Below are 22815 nucleotides of genomic sequence, written 5' to 3' on the forward strand. Positions count from 1 at the left end.
AGAAAGGGAGCACTGGGTAAATCACAGCACCAACACCACAGTTGGCATACACAGTACAGTCACACACAGGAATCAGGAATGAGCACTATGCATTGCACTGGCTTTCGATTTGCTAGATGCCACAGCAAGATGAGGGCCAACCACTGCTAACTGCACCCATCCTGGGACCCACAAAGCCCTGACTGACATGGAATGCAACCGAGCTAGGTTACCTGCATTTGGTATACACCCATTACCCTTGAGCTGGATCACGCTGCAAAATCTAACCTGGCATTAAGGAGCACCCACTAATTCACACCCACCAACTGGATCCCATGCCACCTACCAATTATTGTAGTAACACCCACTGTACTCATCCCCTTGTGGCTGCTGTGAATCCCTTAAGCGCCCATCCAGCTCTGGGTAGGCCACCACCAGTATGCGGGCCATCAGGGGGGTCAGGTTCCGATGGGCTCCGCTTCCTCATTGGGAGGCCAACCCCAGCTCGGCCTCTGTGGTCTTCTGTGCCGATCATCTCAGGTCCTCCCACCGTTACCTGCAGTGGGTGCTCTGCCTGCTGTAGACCACCAGGGTCTGCACGTCCTTGGTGATGGCACGCCACAATCCCTTCATTTGATGGGTGCTGACCTGCAGAGGGAATACAGACAGGAGGACACCATTACACATACAATCCAGCCTGTCACACATATGGCCCATAAATCCCGTTTCCAACTCCATTGGCATACACTTCGCCCACCATGTACACTACCAACATACACCTCCCTAAATGACATGATGCCTGCACTCACATCTCCATGCAACCTTCCCACATGCAGCGTGCCCAAGGTGTACTCACCTATTGGTCTGGAGGCCCATACAGTTGTCCATACTTGGGTGGGACCCCACCCACCACCAGGCGCTCCAGCTCCTCTGGAGTGAAGGCAGGGGCACTTTCCCCAGTCACACGGCCATGGTAGGTTTCAGACACATGTCACAGCAGCACATGCAGTGTAGGTGTTCTGTGGAAAGTCGGGAATCAAGTGAGGTTATAGACAGAAAATGGCGGCTACGTCCACGGCGGTATACACCGTCACTGCTGCCGCCGATCCCCATTGGTGCAAGACCACCTTCCGCCTGTCCCTAGATACAGGACAGGCGGTCGCCATTTCATGGTAGTGGACTACATACAGATCTTCCATAACTGCATCATTGCCAAAAATTGGACATACATTGCCATTCCCACTGTCCCATCACATTAATTCTGTATGCACACTGAGGTGGTGGTTCCATTGTTCAAATTGTAATGGCCTACTCACTCTTGTGTCCCTTGGATACCTACCACTGCAGATGAACAGGAGGAGGAGAAAACCCCCCTGTACAGACCTCTTGTGGATTTGGCTACACTGGAGGACAGGCACATTATACTCACCTGTAGACTGGACAGTGCCACAATCACAGAGCTGTGTGCACAATTGGAGCCTGACCTGATATCAGCTATCTGTCATCCCACTGGGATCCCCCCTCTTGTGCAGGTTCTGTCAGTGCTCCATTTCCTGGCAACTGGTTCTTTCCAAGTGACAGTGGGCTTGGCAGAAGGAATGTCACAGCCAATGTTCTCAATCGTGCTGGCAAGGTTATTGTCTGCCTTGGTGAAACACATGTGTAGCTACATTTCTTTACCCCCAGGCGGAAGATTTGGCCACTGTTATGGCTCGATTCCATGCAGTGGGATAGATACTCAATATTATTGGGACCATTGACAGTACACATATTGCATTTGTCCCCCCGCCACAATGAACAGGTGTCCAGGAATCCGAAAACTTTCTACTCACTGAATGTGCAAATGGTGTGCCTGGCGGACCAGTACATCTCCCACGTCACTGTCAAATATCCTGTTTCAGTACATGAAGCCTTTGTTCTGAGGAATAGCAACATCCCAAATCTGATGGTCCATCTACAGAGACACAGGGTGTGGCTAATAGATGAGCCAGAGTCCCCACCCACTGTATGTCAGTGTATGCCTTAAAGTGTTATCCCCATAGGCTTGTGTGAGGCTAAGGTTTGTCCCTCAATATATGCAGGTGACTGGCTACCCAAACCTTTCGTGGCTCCTGACCCCCTTTGAGGAATGCCAGGACAGGGGCTGAGAACCGTTATAATGATGCATACGGGCAAACCCAGGAGAATAATCGAGAGGGCCTCCGGCCTCCTGAAGGTCAGGTTCAGATGCCTGCATCTGACTGGTGGATGGATCCCTGTGCTACTCACCTGAGAAGGTCTACTAAATAGTAGTGGCATGCTGCATGTTACACTACCTGGCCCTCAGACGACATGTGCCTTTTTTTCCAGGAGGAGTGGACTGGAGATGTCCCTGTGGCAGCATTAGACCCTGAGGACAGTGAGGATGAGGAGGCAGAGGATGAGGATGTGGACAACAGAACATCAGTTTTACATCAGTACTTCCAATGACACACAGGTGGCTGTGGCACCTGTGTAGATGTAAGCGATGTATTATATTTCATGTCTGTGACATATTGTACATCCCTAGCTTCCCCTCTATTGTTGCTGTTGCCCTGCCACCATTGTTTGTGTATGGTGATGTATTGTAGGATTGTTAGTTCTCCATGCCGTGCATGCTTTTGTGATGGGTGTCCATGCAGGGCTGGGAGGGCTGTCCATGCATTGGTATCGCATGCAGGGCTTGGCATTGGGGTTAGTCATATGTGTAGGTGCAGTGTGTGGGATGGAGTGGAGTGATGGGAGTGAGGGTGAGGGTGTGAGATGGCATGCAGGTCTGGGGGGTGATAAGTAGTAAATGTTGACTCACCAGTGTCCAGTCCTCTGGCAATTCCAGTGAGACCCTCAGGATGCATTAATGCAAAAACATGCTCCTCCTGTGCTCTGAGCTGTGGGGGAGGAGGTGGGGGTCCACTGTTAGTCCTCTGGATGGCGAGCTGGTGCCTTGCTGCCACGGAACATACCTTCCCCCGTAGGTCGTTCCGCCTCTTCCTGATGTCATCCCTCATTCTTGGATGCTGTTCCCACGGTGTTCCCCCTGTCCACGATTCTCTGCCATAGCTCCATCTTCCTGGCAATGGATATTTGCTGTACCTGTGCTACAGACAGCTGTGGCTCTACCCTGACTATTTCCTCCACCATGACCCGCAACTCCTTATCTGTGAAACAGGGGTGCCTTTGTGGGGATGTATGGGTGTGTGTGTCTAGTTGTCACAGTGGTCTTGGTGTCAGTCTGGTGACAAATAATTGTATTTGTAAAGGGTTGTGGGTAATGTGGGTGTGTGTTTTATAGTTCTGTGGGTGGGTGTGGTGTGTGTATGAGTGTCAGGTGTGTGTATTTGGTATTGGCCAATGTTGTGTAGTTTAGTATTTGGGTGGCCATTCTGAGCGTGCCGGTGTGTACTGCCAATGGTTTACTGACATTGAATGTCCGCCGTGGTGATTCGTGGGTCATGATGTGGTGGGCGTTGTTCTGTTGGCGTAACGGAACGGGTGTTGGTACCGACACTTTAGCACTGACCTTTGGGCTGGTGGATTTGTGTATGTGGCAATATTCTGTCGGATTGGTGTGTGTGTCTCATAATATGGGGCACGGATATTCGCCACCGTGGTGGTATGTTGGAAGCTGTCACTGCGGCGTAAGCGGGATTTACCACCAAATTTCATGATGAGGGCCTTATTTCCTGCCTGTCCAGAGACGTTACCCACGATTCATGGTAGGTCACGAGCACTTTCAATTTACTGTGCTACCCTTTGCCTCACCAGCACCCCTCAGGTGTTCATGAAAGTGATGGCGGTGGTTAAAGCTCATCTGCCCAGATTGGGGGTTTCAGCCTTCCCCTACCTCAACGCCTGGCTGTTGAAGGCAGACTTTCCCCAGAAAGTCATCTCAGACTACAACAGACAGACAAGTAACAGACTACGGCGAACCTCCTGCACACACTGGGGTTCACTGTAAACGTGCCAAAATCACACCTGACTCCCTCTCGGATGCTCCCTTTCATCTGAGCTGTTCTGGACATAGTGCAGTTTTGGGCCTATCCTCCTGAAAAGCGAGTCCAGGATATTCAGGCTATGATTCCGATCTTTCAGCCTCTATCTTGGGTTTCGGTGAGACTGACTCTGAGGCTGCTGGGCCTCATGGCCTCCTGCGAGTGACACATGCTAGATGGCCTATGCAGGCTCTGCAGTGGGACTTGAGGTTCCAGTTGGCACAGCATCAGGAAAATCTCTCCAACATGGTCCAGATCTTGGAAGGGACTGCGAAAGACCTGCAGTAGTGGCTTTCGAATTGGCATTAGGTCAATGGCAAATCCCTCTCCCTTCCCAAACCAGACCTATCTATAGTGATGGACACATCACTCCTGGTATGGGGCTGCCACATGGGAGAAGTGGAGATCAGAGGTCTGTGGGCTCCATATCAATCTTCTGGAGCTGCAGGCAATCAGGCTTGCATTGAAAGCATTTCTTCCCTCTCTCAAAAGGCAAAATAGTGCAAGTGTTTACAGACAACACTACCGCCATGTGGTACTGCAACAAACAGGGCGGAGTAGAGTCCTTGACACTTTGTCAGGAAGCGCTACGCCTCTGGACCTGGCTGGCACACCAGGACTTCACCCTGGTGGTTCAACATCTGGCAGGCTCTCTGAACGTCAGAGCAAACGAACTCCGATGCATAGCCGATCACGAATGGCATCTCCATCCGGAGGTGGCGCAAGGTCTCTTTCAGCAGTGGGGAGAGCCTTGGTTAGATCTGTTGCCTCAGCAAAGAACACGCAGTGTCAACTGTTTTGGGTATTGGAGTTTCCAAGGCGGCACTCGCTCGGAGACGCTTTTCATCTTGACTGGAACTCCGGACTCCTTTCTGCCTTTATCACTTCGCTCAAGAAGATCAAGAATGACTGAGCCCAAGTAATCTTGGTGGCTCCAGACCGGGCATGGAGAGTATGGTATCCAGAGCTATTGAGCATGGCTACCGATCCTCCACTCAGACTGCCCCTTTGGGAGGATCTTCTGTTGCAGCAGCGTGTCCCCTGTTCTCCACCCGAACATGTCCAATCTCCGCCTTTATGCATGGAGATTGAGCGGCGGCAGTTGGCAGCTTTTGACCTTCCACCTGAAGCCTGTGATGTAAACTTGGCAGCCAGACGGCCCTCCACCAAAACGGCATACACCTGTCGTTGGCATATGTTTGTGGCATGGTGTACCAACAAATCTGTTGATCCCCTCTCTGATCCTCTTTCTGAGGTTCTTTTGTTCATTCTTTCTTTGGCCCAGCAGGGCTCTCCTTTGGGCACCCTTAAAGATTACCTATTGCTTTTCTTAGGTTGCCTGACCAGCTTTCACTCTTTACGTCTTCTATTGTTAGTAGGTTCCTTAAGGGCCTCACCCATTTTTTTCCTCCCACTCCATTTATCATACCTCAGTGGGACCTCAATCTTGTCCTTACTTACTTAATGTGTACTCCCTTTGAGCTGATGCACAATTTTCCCTTATGGCTCCTTACTTTCAAAACTGTTTTTCTTGTTGCCATCACTTCTGCTCGCAGAGTGAGTGAGTTTCAGGCTCTATCTTCTAATCCCCCACTTTTGTCTGTGCACCCTGGCAAAGTGGTGTTACGCACTAAGGCTTTCTTCCTTCCCAAAGTCGTTACACCTTTTCATGTAGGACAGTCCATCACTTTGCCTCCAGATCCTTCTCATGAGGAGGAGAGACTCCATCGCCTGGATCCAAAAAGAGCGTTGGTGTTCTTTTTCAATCGCACTAAAGATTTCCAGGTGGATGATCAACTCTTTGTTGGATATGTAGGTGCAAAGAAAGGGAAGGCGGTGCAAACACGTACCATCTTACGATGGGTACTTCTTTGCTTCACAATCTGCTGTGCTTTGGTAAAGAATCAACCTCCTGAGGGCTTGCGTGCTCATTGCACTAGAGCAACTGCTGCTTCTATGGCGTTAGCACGTGGAGGTCCTATCCTTGATATCTGCCAAGAAGCTACATGGGCATCCTTGCACATGTTTACTAAGCATTACTGCCTGGACAGTCAGGTCCGTAGGGACAGCTACTTTGGTTGTACGGTCCTGCAGGACTTTCTAGTATGATCTTGGTTTGCAGCCCGCCACCGAGGATGGCATTGCTTGGGTATCTATTCTAAGGCAAGGAATCTGCAATTAAAAGTCTCTATCATATGTACAAGTTACTTACCTTCGGTAACGATATGTCTGGTAGAGATATATTCCAGTTGCAGATTCCTTACGACCCACCCATCCTCCCTGCTTGCGAACTGATTCCTAGGGACAGTGGTTCCCCATTCAGGGCCTTAGCTCTGGTGGACCAACTTCAGTGTTCTTCGCGGTTATGCGCTTTGGAGTGGAAAGTTGTGAAAAGAAACTGACGTCACTGCGCTGAGGCGGCGTCTTTGTACTACTCCCGACATCATCAGGGTGACTACAACGCCAACAACGCCCGCGGAGTCGACCGACGCACAAGGGTATTTCTCAAAGAAAAAATCTCCAGATCCAGTTTGACGGCAGGGGGGAAATTCTAAGGTAAGGAATCTGCAACTAGAATATGTCTGCACCAGATATATTGTTACTGACGGTAAGTAACTTGTTCAATAATCTCTCTGGGCTTAGATTTTGAAGAGGTTGCAGATTTGGACCCCAAACGTGAGCTCTTTGTATGCTAAGAGGAGTTTGGTTTTGTAGGTGAAGTATTTGAGGTATAGATTGCTGCAGGGAGGCAATCATATTAGAACCTTCTGCATTCTCCATTATGCTATATAACCTAAGATTGTTCCTGCAATTTTTATTTTCCAAATCCTCTGTAGATTTCTTGAGTTGTGAAATTTCTTTTAGAGGATGAGAAACATTAGGCATAGAATCTTCAACATTGCTAACCCTTTGTTCAATGGCGGAGATGCATTGATCATGGGAAGACCATTTTTCTTCAGTGCCCTGAATTGAAGTACTTGTTTCGATGACAAACTGTTTTAAAGCTCTAATCTTCTCCATGAAATCTTCTAGACTGAAAAGGAGAAGGTGATTTGGATGAAGATTCAACATCCTTTTTAGGGCGCTTAACTCATGGCTTATTGGAAAGTGCACCCACCGCAGATGTTGATAGAACCTCTTTATATTCACAGTCACCTTCCATTATAGCTGAAATAAAGTTTGGACAAATATCCTTTTGATGATGAGGTTTCTTGATGATAGGTTTTGTAGTACAGAAGGAAGAGTTAGTTTTGCGCGTTAGCTTAGGAGGTTTGCCCATGAAGAATGTGTGGATTAGTAGCACGTGAGAATATAGATGTGATATTCAGATTAATACAGTGAAATAGGCAGCCTCAGGAAAAAAAATGTGAGACTGAATCTTATTGATTGGAAGGCACTCAAGAAGAAAAATAACTATATGCCATTATACAGGAGTAAATAATGAGAGCCCTTGTCACTATGTATAACTTCTATGGCAAAAAATCCTCAGTATCCAGAAATTTTAGTATTCAAGACATGCATCCACATAAACTAGATGGACAAAGTGGAAGAGTGGTTACCGCAGAAATACCAAAAGTGCAGGAATATTAACATAAATACTGCAATTCCTTAGGTCAAAAAACATTTAAGAATGCCATGTTGAAAAAGGTTTATACATGACATAGAACTTTGAGGGAAACATTTGCCATGAAAGTATGCATTCTTTAGGTAGAATAAAGCAATATTTATATTTGCTGAGTGAGTCACACAATATAACCTGCCACATTGTTAAAACTGAGGTGCCATAAATTCTCATAGAGTATGAACAATAAAATCAAACTGGCAGTTGAATTCTGAATATGTGGAGAAAAGCCTCTAATGTGCTGTCAGAATTTAAATAGAGACATGGAGCTACAGCACTCTCCTTCTGTTGTTAGAATTATTTGCTTGTTGAAGAAAACAAAGTTGGAGGAAGACATCGCTCCATCGGACCGTCAGAGCCGCTCAGAACTTCAGATGCAGAAAGCCATCTTGCAGGACATCCGTGCGCCCTTCTCTACACTGACAATTTAAACATGCTTTCAGGTGGAAATGAAGAGCAATATTTTTTTTACAGTTGTGTTTTCTAATGAAATAATAATACATTGTATTACTTTGCTTGTAGCCAAATAATTGCAAAGTGCTGCAAGTGTGTTGAATGTACAATTTGCTTGCCATTGGAGTAATAGAAAAAGTAAGTGAAAGCTTGTATCAGCTGATCCAAATATTTTTCTATACAGGTTAGCCAATATACCTTTGCAATGTGCAGCTACAGAGAAAAGAAATCTGAGCCGCAGGAGCTCATGCAGCTGGAAGGATACACAGTGGATTATACTGATCCTCAATCAGGTACTTTCATTATGACGCCTATTCTTAAAATGCTGCTTCAAGTGCACTTACCTCAATTATGGTGTTAAGGCATTTGGAAGGATCAGGTTTTAATGGATGGAGGGACTTCTACCGGCTACTCGCATGGCAAGTGAAGGCCATGTGTTTGCACTTATGTAGCTTGATTTGTGCATTGAACCTTTATTGAGTCCAGCAGAACATATTTGATACAGGACTCTACATACCACAGTTAAACCTGTAGCTGGGTGTCAGGTTATTCCCAAAAAGCACTTTGCAGCAGAGACGTGCCACACACAAGCATACAAGAGGAAAAAATAAACAGCACCATGCTCACAGATCAGCACAAAACAGACTGGCTTCAAAGTTGGCTACTATTGGTCTTGGTGAGCATTACCATTACAAAAAAGCCATGCTAAACACTGAACAGAACTCTGACACAACCTTTCATATAAATCTAACACAGTGCAACAATGTCAGGTATTTGGCTAACTGGTAGGGAGTTATTCCAAGCTCGGTTTACCTCAAATCAATGTGCAGTTTGCTCATTCTTTGTCATCAGAGTTGGGTAAGAAATCAATAAAGTTTGGTGTCTTCATTTTCTCTGGCCCTAACAATAGCACACCAACAGCACATTGATTTCTATTTTTCTTCTAATTATTCAACATGACCCTTTGTGATCCAGACCAAGGATTCGATTAAACCTCAGACTAAGCAAGTCAAATCACACAGCTCAAACACCCACCTCAAACATTTCATCATAAAATCAGGTTGTGATGAGAATGGTGGAATGGCACTTGCAGCAGCCCAAGCAAACAGCAGCACAGCAACGCCATATTAATGGCAGTCTGTGGGCTAAAACAATGCTCATACCATATCGTATTAAGTCTTTATTGACTCTGGTTGAGTAAGGCTTCACACGAATATACTACTTCTTATCCCGGGTACAAAACCAAAATTAAAAATGCATATATGCGTCCAGTGAAGCTGACAATTTATTTTTCAGGGATATTTGAAAGAATGGAAGCCTGGTGTTTCAATTGATATTAAAATTATACTTTTGCGAAAAGCAAGTAAGTTCTCCAAAGATAGCCTTCTTTGAATAGCTATCCTGATATAACTCCTAGTGGAAATAATATCTAAATAGTGAAAGTAGCTTACACTTAAAAATGCCTATGAAGATCAATCTGTAGACTTTCTGACTGAACACACATTACAGCTGTTCTTTTATGTCTAAGTGAAAAACAAGGTGTAGAGATAAAAAGTTTCAGGGAGAGTAATTAGAACTTAAAGTGTGTCTAGAACAAGCTGACTGTCTTCAGTGTCCCAACATGTTTGTTTCCACTTTTCCATGTATTAGGCACCCCATGTTAAAACACCAGGCTCGTTAGGCTGAGTAGTTGGTGTGCCCTTGTTTTTAAAGGAACACTGAAGTAGACAAAAAGTGATGGATGGAATGCCTGAATTAATTTCAGCCACCATTAATTACTTGGGACTACATCACAGTTCGTCATTATTTTACACATTACACCACTTCATTTTAGACAAATCCATATGCAAATCAGTCTTGACACTGCTCCAATTAGAACAGTCCAGCCTGAACTGCCAGGCCATGTCTTTGGGTCCAATTATTTCAGAGTTCTCACATCAGTCTATTACACTTCCAAATATGTTACCACCAGCTTTCATTGCATATTACTTTGACTTCTGGTTAAACAACTTGTATATAATGTTGGTTTGTCTGTCTTGCTTGAAAGTTCTGCATGTAGTCTCGCTTTTTTGATGCTTTAAGTCATTGTACTTGAAAGGGATATTCTGCTTCTATTATGTCTCTTATAGTTTATGCCACTGTAGCTTTTATCCATGCTCCTTCTGTATCTTGGAGGAATTTATTTGAAAAATGACAATGCATGTCATCAAATGTACATTTGTACTTGGTTCGCACTTTAAAATCATTTATCACCTGAAGCACCACTAATTTAACTTGTCACTAACTATTTGTAAATGTTACTTTTACTGAAACATTAATTAAAGATGGTGACCAGTGCAGTGGTTTCAAAAGATATGCGGAATTTCTTGAGTGAAATGCTGTTTGCTATTTAATGGCAATATTGTTATCTCCAAATTAACAGGCTGGAGGAGAAGTTAAATTCTGTCATGAAGACTATTATGCTGATGCCTTCAAAAGAGTGAAGTTATTATTTGGCAATTTGAGGGATTACAATTAAAAGTATGATATGATAATCTTTATGGCTCGATTAATAAAAACCATTGCAACATAGTACATGATAAAATGTCTGTTCAAGGCAGATAAAACCAACGACATAGTTCATAAGACAAAAGACTTTGAAATACATTAAAATGGCAAAGTTATAGCAAGAGAAATTGGAGACCCAATAACAACACAGCTCATGATACCATATGAATGGATTACGAGGACAAAAACACCTTCAAATTCTGACTTAGTGTAAAACAGTCATTTGCAGTACTAAGAATGGTTTTAAAAATCTGATTTCACAATGAACAACTTTCAAAGTCTGATTTCATTAAAGAATACATGAAATACTTAAAATCTTTACTGGCTCAAACCTGACAAATGTCGCAACCTGTTAATCTCAAGGTGCAGAAAGAAGAAGGGCCTGAGATCAATGTCCAACCAAGGCCCTCTACTTCCTGGTTACTTCTATTCAAACAATTGCCCTGAGTCAACTTTGGTCAACGTCTTGTGAAACAGCTGTGAATACTTTACTCCCCTGCAGCAATATGGAATCGACTCAGCCAACTAATTACAGCCCGTCTACAGGAACGGGCATTTTTAAGTAAAAAATGCTGTTTTAACAGGGTTCTTCTTTTAAGGCCCAGGACTGGTCAGGTACAAATGGCATGCAATAGAGTTTCTCGGTTATGGCCACGTAATCAGGCAACTTTGATCAGGAAACTGGTTTGTCCAGGAAGGGCATGGCTATTTGGTGTCGAAGAACCCCATTCGATGTAACAAGAACTGATGTTTTATATTTGTAGAAAAGTGTTCAGGTAGATATCCTTGGTGGGACAGTATCGAGTAAGACCCCAGGGCTGCCCAGGCATGCCATCTTTTAGCCTGTCTGTTAAGAGCGATAGAGTGCGGACAGAGATGTTTACTGGTTTGTTAAATGCAGCCTTCCCCATACGGTATTTCCGGGCTTCTTCCATGCCCCAGACTTGGATGGCCTGATTTAAGTAGTGTCCCCAGGTTCGTTTTTTGTTGCTAATTTGTTGATCCTTCACTTCTTGCCAGCAGGAGTGGTTTTTGGAGGTGTTCTCTGCGGCCAGTAGCCTCCTTAAGATGCCTTAAGGAAGGCTCCCTTGCGTTGAAGAACCTGTTTTTTTTTAGGCCAAACTCCAGCCGGGATGCTCTTTTTTGAATGTTGAAAACTGCCTTGTATACTTTAATTTGGCTTTTATTTCATAAAGGGATCTTCCGGCCTGCAAATCTTCGGTGCCATAAGAGATGGCAGGGAGCAACTGAGCTGGCACGACTTTAAGAAATTGAGACAATTTGGGACAGTCTAGTTTCTCCTTAATCAGTTTGAAGCAGTATGTTAGTGAATCGACTTTTGCCCGGATTGCTAGCAAATGACGCTTCCAGTTCAGGTGAGGTTCAAGATAAACTCCTAGGTATTTGTATGACTGCACCACCTTCACTTCCACACCCCTCCTGAACCAAGCAAAGGATTTATAGTTTGTGCAGAGGAGCTGCATCAATTTTGTTTTATCCAGATTTATTTCAAGGCCTTGCTGATCCAAAAAGATTTCTAAGGCTGTTGCAGGTGCAAAGGAGTATAACGCAATAACAAGATGTCGTTGGCATATTGTAGGCACCCGTCTTTCTCTGGACCTAGTACCAGAGGATGACTTTTCACTTGTGCTAGCGCACCAGCTAAATCTGCCAAATATAAATTGAACAGGCTTGGAACCAAGACACAGCCTTGCTTTAAGCCAGTCTTTATGGGAATTATTTTTGTTAGTCTAGTGCCATCTCCTATTTTGACCAGAACACAGGTATCAGTGTTTAGGTCTATAATTCCCCTTAACAAATTATTCAGGATTCCCCAGTTAGTCAGTTTAGCCGAAAGCCTTTCCCTAGGGACCCAATCAGAGGCAGACTTAAGGTCTACAAAGCAAGCATACTAGCTTGATTCCCTGTAGGTGGCCTTTCTAAGATAAGGGAAAGGGCTATTAGGTTTGTTGATGTTCCCATGCCTGCCCTAAACCCTGTTTGGAATATCTGGATTAGATTGTTTTCATCTGCCCAATTTTGAAGGTGCTGTAACGGATAGGATGCATACAATTTTGCCTCCACGTTGATTAAGGCAATTAGCCTATATTTTGACGGCAGCGCTGGGTTTCCGTTCTTGTAAATTGTGTGCACTATACTGCCTCTCCACGATTCTGGAATCTGTTTGGCCCAGGTGATGGTATTAAAGAGTAGCGTGAAGTAATGCACTCACAGTATTCTGGATCACCTTTAAAAATGGCATTTGGGGGAGGCCATTTGGACTAGAGGCCCTCGAGTATTTGTTCCGGCGCTCGTCTTCTCTCTCTGCGGTGGCTGTAAGCTTCCCCTCTACTTGATATCTTGGGGGTGCCTCGATTCCTGGGTGCAGCTGGACCCTGAACAACTGGGTCATGGATTGACCTATCATTTTTCCACCTTCCGCTGGGCCATACAAATTGCAAATGTGGCTCTCCCAGGAGCTTGCATCGATTCCAGTATTATAGCTTCTACCTTTACCAAGCGCCAGCTCATTTACCAGTTCCCAGAAGGTCTTGCTGTTTTTCATTTTACTTGCCCAGAGTAACTTGGACCATTAATTTTCTTGGAATCTTTTTTTTCACTCCAGCAATCATTACAATATTGCTTTGTTCACAGCCCATAGGTAAGTTTATTCAGGGCCTCCCCTCAGATAGCCGCTTTTACCAGTTTCCTGGACTGTTGAACTATTTGTGCTTTCTGAATGTGCAGGGCCTTATTAAACCAGGCCTCTCATTCTGGACCCCTCTTTTTGTTGTGTACATCAGGCTGAATTGTTGAGTTTGTGGTAACCAGGAATTTCTGATGGATACAACTACCTGTGGATTCCTCACCTAATGAATTCACCCTTGCGCCGGAAAATCTTCTTCCCAGCTCTCCACGTTGACAAGGACGTCACAATTGCACAGCTCCACGCGACTCCGTCTGACGTCACTGTGCCAATAAGAGGTCCTCGCCAGCGTGCTGACATCAGTTCCCTTTTTTCTGTACCTTCGACGCTAACGGTTTTCTCCTAGCTCTCGCTTTCTGTTGGAGAGTTTCATCTTGTTGCTATCTGACCTTTTAGTTACAATGTCTCCCCCTAGGAAGTCCGGTTTCAAGCCATGCAGAGAGAGTGGGGGTCGCATGTCGGTCACTGACCCCCATGACGATTGTCTTTGGTGCCTTAGCTCTGAGCACAACGTCGAGGAGTGTGTGTCTTGCTAGAGCATGAATCCAAAGGCGTTAAAAGAAAGGGAGGCCAAACTCTTTTTGGCCAAGACGAAGAAGGGTCATAGGAGCCATCGTAGATCCTCTTCCCATGCTTCTTCGAAGAAGCATAAGAAATGGCGCCGTCATGACTCTCAGCGTCGTTCAGCTCGGAGACCATCTCGTCGTTCAGATCGAGGTCTCCATCTCGTCGGCACCGTGCGACGTGGGAGGTGAGTCCGACAGTGACTCCTCAACCCCAGAGCACTGAGGCTTCTCCGGCGCCGTCTGTCTTTGAGGTTGTGGCACCTCCAGAGAGTCCTCGATTTTCACCTGCTGCTCAGGAGTATGATGTTCAGCAAGCACAGGTGCAACAGGAAGACCAGTGGTATCCTGCCTTCCCGGCTCCGGGAGCGGATCTGGCAGCATTTTTGAATGCCATGTTCTCTATGTTCAATGCAATGGCCCCTGCTGGTGCACCGGCTGGTCCCACGGGTCCATTGGCATTTTCGTTGGGCTCCCCTGCTCCATACGATGACATCGCCTCGAGGACCTGTGGATCCCATGATGTCACCTTCCAGATCTGTGGCGCCGATTTTATCACCCCATCAGCTGGCGACGATGGTGGAGCCACAAGCATCCTCGGCGCCATTAGGATCTGTGCTGGCGCCGGATCCGAGTGATGGATTCGACCAGAGCCAACCTTCCTCTTCTGCTCCACGTCAGCTATTGAAGCCAGTGTCTTCGACGTCGGCAAATTCTATGTCGACGCCGAAGTTGGAGGCTCGACTGAGGTCACGCAGGAAGGACTTGCGACTCTTAGAGGAGGAAGAGTATCAAAGGCAGTTATTGGAGGAAGGGGAGATTGTCGAGCCCTTGGGAGAGTATCAAAGGGCTGGATTCGGCCAGTAGGCTGGACACTTTCCTGGAATGCGACTTGTCTTCACTGGGGGAGTTCACGGAGGAGGCAGCTTCTTTTCACACAGTGATCAGGAAGGTAGCTAACTTTTTAGAACTTCCATTGCCTGCTGCGGAAGTTAAGACGAACATTTTAACAGAGATCCTGCATCCTACTTCGGCTTCTGCGATCCTTTGCTTCCATTCAACGAGGCTCTTACGGAGCCCATATTAGAACTTTGGAGGAAGCCTGTATCGTCGCCTGCCGTAAATAGAGCTGTAGCACCGAGATACAGAGTGGTGCCTGGTGATCCGGGGTTTTTATCAAGAAATCCTACCCCAGAGAGTTTGGTGGTTCAGGCCTCTTGCTCTACAAGGTCTGCTCCAGGCTCCTTCCCTGTGATTCCATCGGACAGGGAATCCAAGCGGATGGAGCAATCCGCAAAAAACACTTTCTCGTCTTGCAGCATGGCTCTCAAGGCTGCAAATGCTACCTGTGTGCCGGGTAGATATGTCCACACCCTCATGGACTCCGCGAAGGCCATGGTTCCTGACCTGCCGCTGGATGTACAAAGACCATTTGGTGAACTCCTATCTGATGTGCAGGCTGCGGCACAACAAATAATCCAGTCTGGCCTGGTCTCTACGACTCGGTGGCCAGAGCAATGGGTACATCTATTGCTACCAGGAGGCACGCTTGGTTGAAGTCCTCTGGGTTTTCTTCAGATGTACAGACCATTTTGTTGGATTTGCCCTTTGGTGGGAAAAAGCTGTTTGGAGATAAAGTGGACTCTGCTCTAGAGTGCTTTAAAGATTGCCGGGCCACAGCGAAGTCCTTGGGTTTGCAAGCCTCCTCTGCTACCCCTTTTAGGTCCTTTTGGAGGTTCAGGGGGTTCGGACGTGGAGCCGTTTATCAAGGGAGACCCCAGTCCTCAGTCCAGCAGCCTACCAGCCTCCCATATCGATCCTTTAGAGGGCCGGGGAGGGTTAGGACAAGAGGGGCCACCCAGCAGCACCCTGCATCATCCTCTTCCTCTGGAGGACAACAGCAAGGGAAGCAGCCCTAGTTTTCTCCCCTTTATTGACCATACTTCTCCTGTAGGGGGAAGATTACGTCTTTTTCGCCACAAGTGGGAGTTAGTTACATCAGACTCATGGGTTCTGAACACTGTGAAAAAAGGATAAGCTCTCCCTTTTCAGGAGTTTCCTCCTCCAATCCCTCCCTATCCCTCGTTTTGTTCAGAAGACCATCTCCTGGTGTTACAGCAGGAGGTTCAGACCCTATTGTCAAAAGATGCGGTGGAGTTGCTTTCACAGCAGGAAAGGTGTGAGGGTTGTTATTCAAGAGACTTCCTGATCCCCAAGAAGGACGGTCGTTTGAGACCAATCCTAGACCTGAGGATTTTGAATTGGTTCCTCAAACAGGAAAAATTCAGGATGCTGACTCTGGCACAGGTACTTCTAGCGTTGAACAAGGAGGATTGGATGGTGTCTGTCGACTTGCAGGATGCGTACTTTCATTTCCCTATACTCAAGTCGCATAGGAAGTATCTCCGGTTTGTGGTGGGGTCGCAACACTACCAGTTTGCGGTCCTCCCGTTTGGTCTTACTTCAGCAGCTCGAGTCGCCACAAAGGTGATGGCAGTGGTAGCAGCAAGTCTCAGAAGGAAGGGGATATCGGTATTCCCTTACCTGGACGATTGGTTGATCAAAGCCAAGTCTCCAGAGCTTGTGTTGCATCACTTGCAGATGACAACTCAGTTGTTGTTCAGGCTGGGCTTTTCGATAAATGTACCCAAATCTCACCTGGAGCCCTCTCAACGCCTCCTGTTCATAGGGGCAGTACTGGATACATCATTAAATCGGGCCTATCCTCCGCCTCAGCGAATCCAGGACAGTCAAGCATTGATTCCAATGTTTCAAAATGGAGCAGTTGTTCTAGTCCTCATGGTCTCACGTATGCTCAGTCTGTTCGCTTCTTGCATTCTGTTGGTCACTCATGCACGTTGGCACATGAGGGCTCTCCAATGGTGTCTCTGCAGGCAGTGGTTTCAACAAAAAGGGGATCTCGAGCAGTCAATAACGATCTCCAGAGACGCTGCAGAGGAGTTACAATGGTGGGCTGTGGACGGCAACCTTTCTCAAGGAAGGACGTTTTCACTGCCACCTGCCATGACGGATGCTTCCACTCTAGGGTAGGGAGCTCATCTGGGGGATCTGGAGATCAAGGGTCGTTTGTCTCCAGTGGAACAGACTTTTCATATAAATCTGTTAGAATTGCGGGCAATACGTTTGGCTCTCAAGGCCTTCCTCCCGTCCCTTCGCGGTCAGTCAATTCAGGTCCTGACAGAAAACACTAGCGCAATGTGGTATATAAACAAGCAGGGAAGAGTAGGGCCGTATCTTCTCTGCAGAGAAGCCAGCGTCTCTGGTCCCGGCTTCGGTACCATCGGATTTGCTTGATAGCGAATCATCTGGCCGGAGTGCTCAACGTACGTGCGGACACTCTCAGTCAGCATTTTTCAGCTGATCACAAGTGGCTTCTCCATCCGGATCTGGTTCAACACATCTTTCTGATGTGGGGTTCTCCAGTAATAGATCTGTTTGCCACCTGGGAGAACACGCACTGCCCGTCATTCTGCAGCCTCCAAAGTCCGGTGCAAGGAACCTGGTGCAACCAGTTGCTTTACGCGTTTCCCCCCATTTCCTTGATTCCTCGGGTTCTGAGGAAGATTCGCCAATATCAGGCTCAGGTTATTTTAATAGCCCCGGATTGGCCAAGAAGGGTGTGGTACATGAACCTTCTCCAACTCTCGCTGTGCCCTCCGCTCTGTCTCCCTCTCAGGGCAGACCTCCTCTCACAGACGCAGGGGCAGGTACTACACCCCCACTTCCAGAGCCTGCACCTTCATGCCTGGAGATTGAATGGGGCAACCTGAGTCCCTTTTCTATCCCATCAAATGTAGTGGATGTTATTTTATCGTCCAGGCGACACTCCACTAAGATCAGTTATGCCGGCAGGTGCGCAAAATTCGTGGCTTGGTGTGGAGAAAAGCAAATTGAACCTTTGAAGGCCCACCTTTCTGACATTATATTATTTGCTTTGGATTTAGCAAAGAAGGGTTATGCAGTGGCTACGTTTAAGGGTTATTTAGTTGCTCTGTCAGCCTTTCTTTGTCTCCCAGATCAGCCCTCATTGTTTAAATCAGCTATTGTGGTTAGGTTTCTTAAGGGTTTACTTACTAAGTTTCCTCCCACTCCTTTTCATGTGCCTCATTGGAACCTAAATCTTGTTTTAACCTTTTTAATGGGGTCACCTTTTGAGCCCATGCACGTTAAGGTTTTTAGTGCTTAAAACTGTTTTTCTCGTTGCCATAACCTCGGCTAGGCGTGTTAGTGAGCTTCAAGCTCTTTCTGTTAAACCCCCCTTTACCTTGTTTTTCTCAGATAAAGTGGTGTTGAAAGCCAGGGTGGCTTTCCTGCCAAAAGTTGCCACTCCTTTTCATATAGGGCAGACCAGAACCCTTCCATCTTTCTACCCTCTTCCTCACCCCTCGAAGGAGGAAGAAAGGCTTCACCGTTTGGACCCTAAAAGGGCGCTTAGTTTTTACATTGAAAGGACAAAGGACTTTCGCTTGGAAGATCAGCTGTTCGTGGGGTATATAGGAGAGAGGAAGGGCAGAGAGGTCCATAAAAGAACAATCTCCAGGTGGGTTATCCTTTGTATCAAGATCTGCTACTCGTTAGGGAAAACGGTTCCCCCTGAGGTTATCAGGGCCCATTCCACCAGGCCTAAGTCTGCTACTTCGGCCCTGGCAAGGGGGATTCCGGTGGTGGATATTTGCAAGGCAGCAACTTGGGCGTCCCTCCATACCTTCGCAAAGCATTACTGCTTGGACTCTGAGGTTCGGAGGGATGGCCATTTTGCACGATCTGTGTTGCAGGATTTCTTGGTGTAATCAGGCAGGCACCCACTTCCGAGTGTGGTACTGCTTTGGGACTCTATTCATAAGGTGAGGAATCCACAGGTAGTTGTATCCATCAGAAGAACAAGTTACTTACCTTCGGTAGCGCTTTTTCTGGTGGAGACAATAACTACCTGTGGATTCCTTACAGTCCCACCCGCCTCCCCGTTGCCTGTCTGATTGCACTAGGATCTGTGGTTGTATAGATGTATGTATATATTGATATTTTTCCTGTATATATATATATATAAATGATGGTTTTGATTATGTTGCATCATAAAGGTTTTATGTAAATATCTTTTTATTGGAGTTATTGTGGAGTCGGTTCTCACCTGTTCGCCTCAAAGGCATGTAACAAATGGGTGAAACTGACATCAGCACGCCAGCGAGGACCTCTTATTGGCACGGTGACGTCAGATGGAGTCGTGTGGAGCCGTGCAATTGTGACGTCCTCGTCAACATGGAGACCTGGGAAGAAGATTTTCCGTCGGATGCTGGTGCAAGGGTAAATTCATAAGGTTAGGAATCAACAGGTAGCTATAGTATCCACCAGAAAAAGCGCTACCGAAGGTAAGTAACTTGTTCTTTACTAACAAAGAGAGGATTAACTCAGCCTATTCCTCATTCCAATCACTTTTGAAGGCAGGCTCCTTTTCTTGCATGGCCTGTAAGCTTGCTCTCAACTCCAGGAACCCTGCCCTACGATACACCTCGTCCATCACGGCTGCTATCCCTTGCTGATGCCATTTTATTCCTCTGTAATTAAAAAAAGAGAGTGGTGTGATTAGGCCACTCGAGGACTGCAGCTGCTCAAATTTGCATGTTAATTCCAATGTTTGAGGGAAGTGGTTGCTCTCGTTTCTGCACTTAATTTGTAAGGTACGCACCAGGGGTATCACAGAATTGTCTATCAGCGTATAATCGATGATTGAACAAGTTCTACAGATTAGATACCCGTCTTTCAGTAATGACTCAGTGGGGGGTCCCTGGATTCTAATAATGATTCATTGGGGGTCCCCGGGTTCCAGTATTGCCTAAAGTGCAGGTACACAGAAGTCAAAAGGTTGGGAACCACTGTTAAAGAGAGTGGATTATCTTCCTTGCTATTCCCATTTCGCATCGTTAGGCCTACATTTTCCAGGTATTTCCTACATTTACTTACGGCTCAGTTCTTTGCACCATCCCCCTCTTGCAGCCACCAGGTTAAGATTGAAATCCCCAGGGACTATAAATATGATCTCATTATGCTGTCTTTGTAAGACCTTGATTAATTCGCCCAGCATTTCCACTCCCCCCTCACGTTTTTTTTCATTGGATGTAAATGTTTAAGAGCATTAAGTCTTTTTGGCTGCTGTTATTTCCACATAATGTGACCTTGGTTGCCTGGATCCAATTTAGCCCTGTACCGACTGTGGCTTTGTTCCCTTGGAGTGCCGTGAATGCCAAGGTTGCCAGGCCCCCTTTTGAGTGACCATATTTGGAGGAGCTCTTCACTGGAATATGCAAATCTACATAACCGGGCACCACTATCGGCCCTGGGCTCCAAGTTTTCCTGAAGCAGGATTAGATCATATTCTTGGAGGAAGGACCGTGCTTCTGGATCTTGCAGTACTGAGTCTATTCCATGGACATTCTGTAAACAGATGTTAGCAGAGAGCCTCTCTGAATTCTGGTCTCCAAAGTTTTTGATGTTGTCAGGAGTGATTATAATCTATTGCCCCCCGCCCTTCCCCCCAGGTCCTACACGTTTTTGCGATCTTGGGGGCTCGTGCTCTTTATGTGAATTTGGCCTGGGCCAGTCTCGCCTGTGTGCTTCACAACCTTCAGATTTTCTACTGTTGCCAAATTTGCTTCAGCTCCTGCTCCCCCTCTGGGAAAGTTCTCTTATATCACCTGTCAATTTTAAAATGTTGCCTCTGCTGATGGTATTGAAACCATCCACTGACTTGTAATGTGGGATGAGGAGAAGCATGTGCGCCTCTCTAGGCATAGCTGCTGACAAGTCTTCGGTTTTCCTTTCGCTCCGTTGGCTCTGTGAGAGACCCTTGTGGCCTGCTTCCTGTCTGTGTTGAAGCGACTGGTTTAACTGCAAATTGGTGTTGCCAGTCCGTGGTCCCCTCCCCAGCCTCCATGTTATTAAAAAAAATGTGTTTACTATTTGGTTGGGGGACTCGTTACTTGTTAAGTTTCGCACTGGTGCCTTTTCCACCTAGGCCAATTTTGTGCATCCTAGCTTATTTGCCCTGTTAGCTTCTTTGCTTTACCCCTCAACGAGTTGTCCGGGGGTAGCTCTTTGTTCCTCATTACTCCAACCCCAACCCCCCTTACAGGGGTTAAGATTAATCTTTGAGGGTTAGGCTTTGACTGGTCGAAGTAGGAAAGGGTGCTTCCTCTACTGTTTCACTTGCTTAACTTCTAATGGGACTGGTAAGTTCTCAGTTTCCTTACTGGTTTTTGACAGAGTCGAATTTTTAAGTTGTGAAAAATATTGCCATATAATTTTTTGCTGAGCAGATCTTTATTTTTTCGCGCTTTTCTTGGCTTCTTCTTTTCCCTTTTTGTTTTTGAAGGCTCTGGGCTTCGTGGATGGGTCATCTCAGTGGGCATGCTTGTGCTCTTGGGATTTTCCCCAGTGTTGTAATCTCCTTGGTATGGGAGATTCAGAGTGCTTCTGGGCTCTGAGTGCCCTTTTTCCCACTGTGATATCAACATCACTGGACCCCTCAGGAGAGATTCCGTGATCGCTGTGTCGTGAATTACATCGACATTCAGCTGAGCTTTTCCTTCCAGTTCTAGGACCCGGAACCTTCCCCTTTGCATTCAGGGCCTGGGCCCTAACTTCCAGAAGTATCTTGTTAAGAATGAAGGAGATGACCTGGGGCTTTTCCCCTAATGTGACGCAATCACATAATTATGCTTTTGGGCACACTGAATCAAGTCATTAAGAGCTTGTAACTTCGAGTCTATGCCCACAATTTGTTTGGTCATGATGTTGAGTAGGTCCACTTGGATGTCTTGCTTGTCGGCCTGATGCTTTATTGCCACTGACATGACGTCTAGTGTTGATAAGAGTGCACCCCGCGTACTGGGTGGTATCTCCATTTGTGAAAGGGAATTTTGCATGCAATCTTGAAAGGGACTTAAGGTGATTATAGTGTTAGTTGTTTTCTCTTCATCCCTTCGGACGTTTAAATACATTTTAAAGTAGAGAGAGTCTTTGCATAGTGCTACGTACACAAATCAGTTTCAATGATTAAATGATAAATAGATGTTCTCTGAGTTTACACCAAGGATATAAAGAAGAAAAAAACTCCGCAAGGCTGTATGGGTGCAAAGAAGATTTATGCTAAGCTCGAGGAAATACAGGGCAAAACTTACAGCTTACACACTGAAGAACTTGATGACTAGTTACTGGGCATAACCAGTTGAGCCTGCATCATTAAAGTCATATATCTGTATGTTGTACTTTGTGTCATATTCTTCAATAAATAATTTCACAATACTATTTTGTTTAGGATGTACATTTTTGAAGCCCGTATTTCATGAGAGTATTTTGTCAACTCGGCTGCATCAAAACCTAGCAACACTTGAGAAATCCCCTACGTTAAAGGACTATGTATTGCATAGCATTTTCAATGCGTTTCCATGCTATCTGGCTGCAAATATTCCTCACTAGGGAATTCCATGAATTCCATTGGCTAAAGACCCTTGCATTTCCTGTTGTCTTTTGTGACTAAAGTGTCTCCTCCTGAAAGCTGCTTTATATGTTTCTGGTATTTCAGAAAATAGCTGTTGATCTCCAGTTTTTATTTTTAGGATGCTATGTGATATTTCACAAAGGATATGATGGTGTTGGGATCTTAAGTTTCAAATTTTCAAGTTTCAGTTTCAGATTTTCAGAGTTTCAGATTTTCATGTTAGTCATAAACATTTCTGTCCTGTTTTTATTCTAATGCAGTGAAACAACATTCAACATAAATTTACTTGCACAATAGAAAAGTTATGTTAAAAGCATGGGCAGAGTTCTGCATTGTTTAGCATTTAATGTTGTTAAAATGAGAACCTTTTCTCAAACACAAGATTGTTTTTTAGTTTACAACATTTTAAGAAAGACGGT

General features: G+C 45.8%; 1 protein-coding gene across 8 annotated transcripts in view; it reads left to right on the forward strand.

Annotated features, from left to right (window-relative positions):
• The window catches only part of CADPS2 (calcium dependent secretion activator 2), a 1861089-nt gene that overhangs the window by 804157 nt on the left and 1034117 nt on the right, over window positions 1-22815 (forward strand). For all 8 annotated transcript variants that reach the window (XM_069229895.1, XM_069229888.1, XM_069229890.1 and 5 more), the window contains exon 10: window positions 8249-8357. In XM_069229895.1, the coding sequence (XP_069085996.1) occupies window positions 8249-8357 (109 nt within the window). The remainder of the gene's footprint in view (window positions 1-8248; window positions 8358-22815) is intronic.

This window comes from Pleurodeles waltl, chromosome 4_1, assembly GCF_031143425.1.
Source record: "Pleurodeles waltl isolate 20211129_DDA chromosome 4_1, aPleWal1.hap1.20221129, whole genome shotgun sequence".
In the NCBI taxonomy this organism is placed as follows: Eukaryota; Metazoa; Chordata; class Amphibia; order Caudata; family Salamandridae; genus Pleurodeles; species Pleurodeles waltl.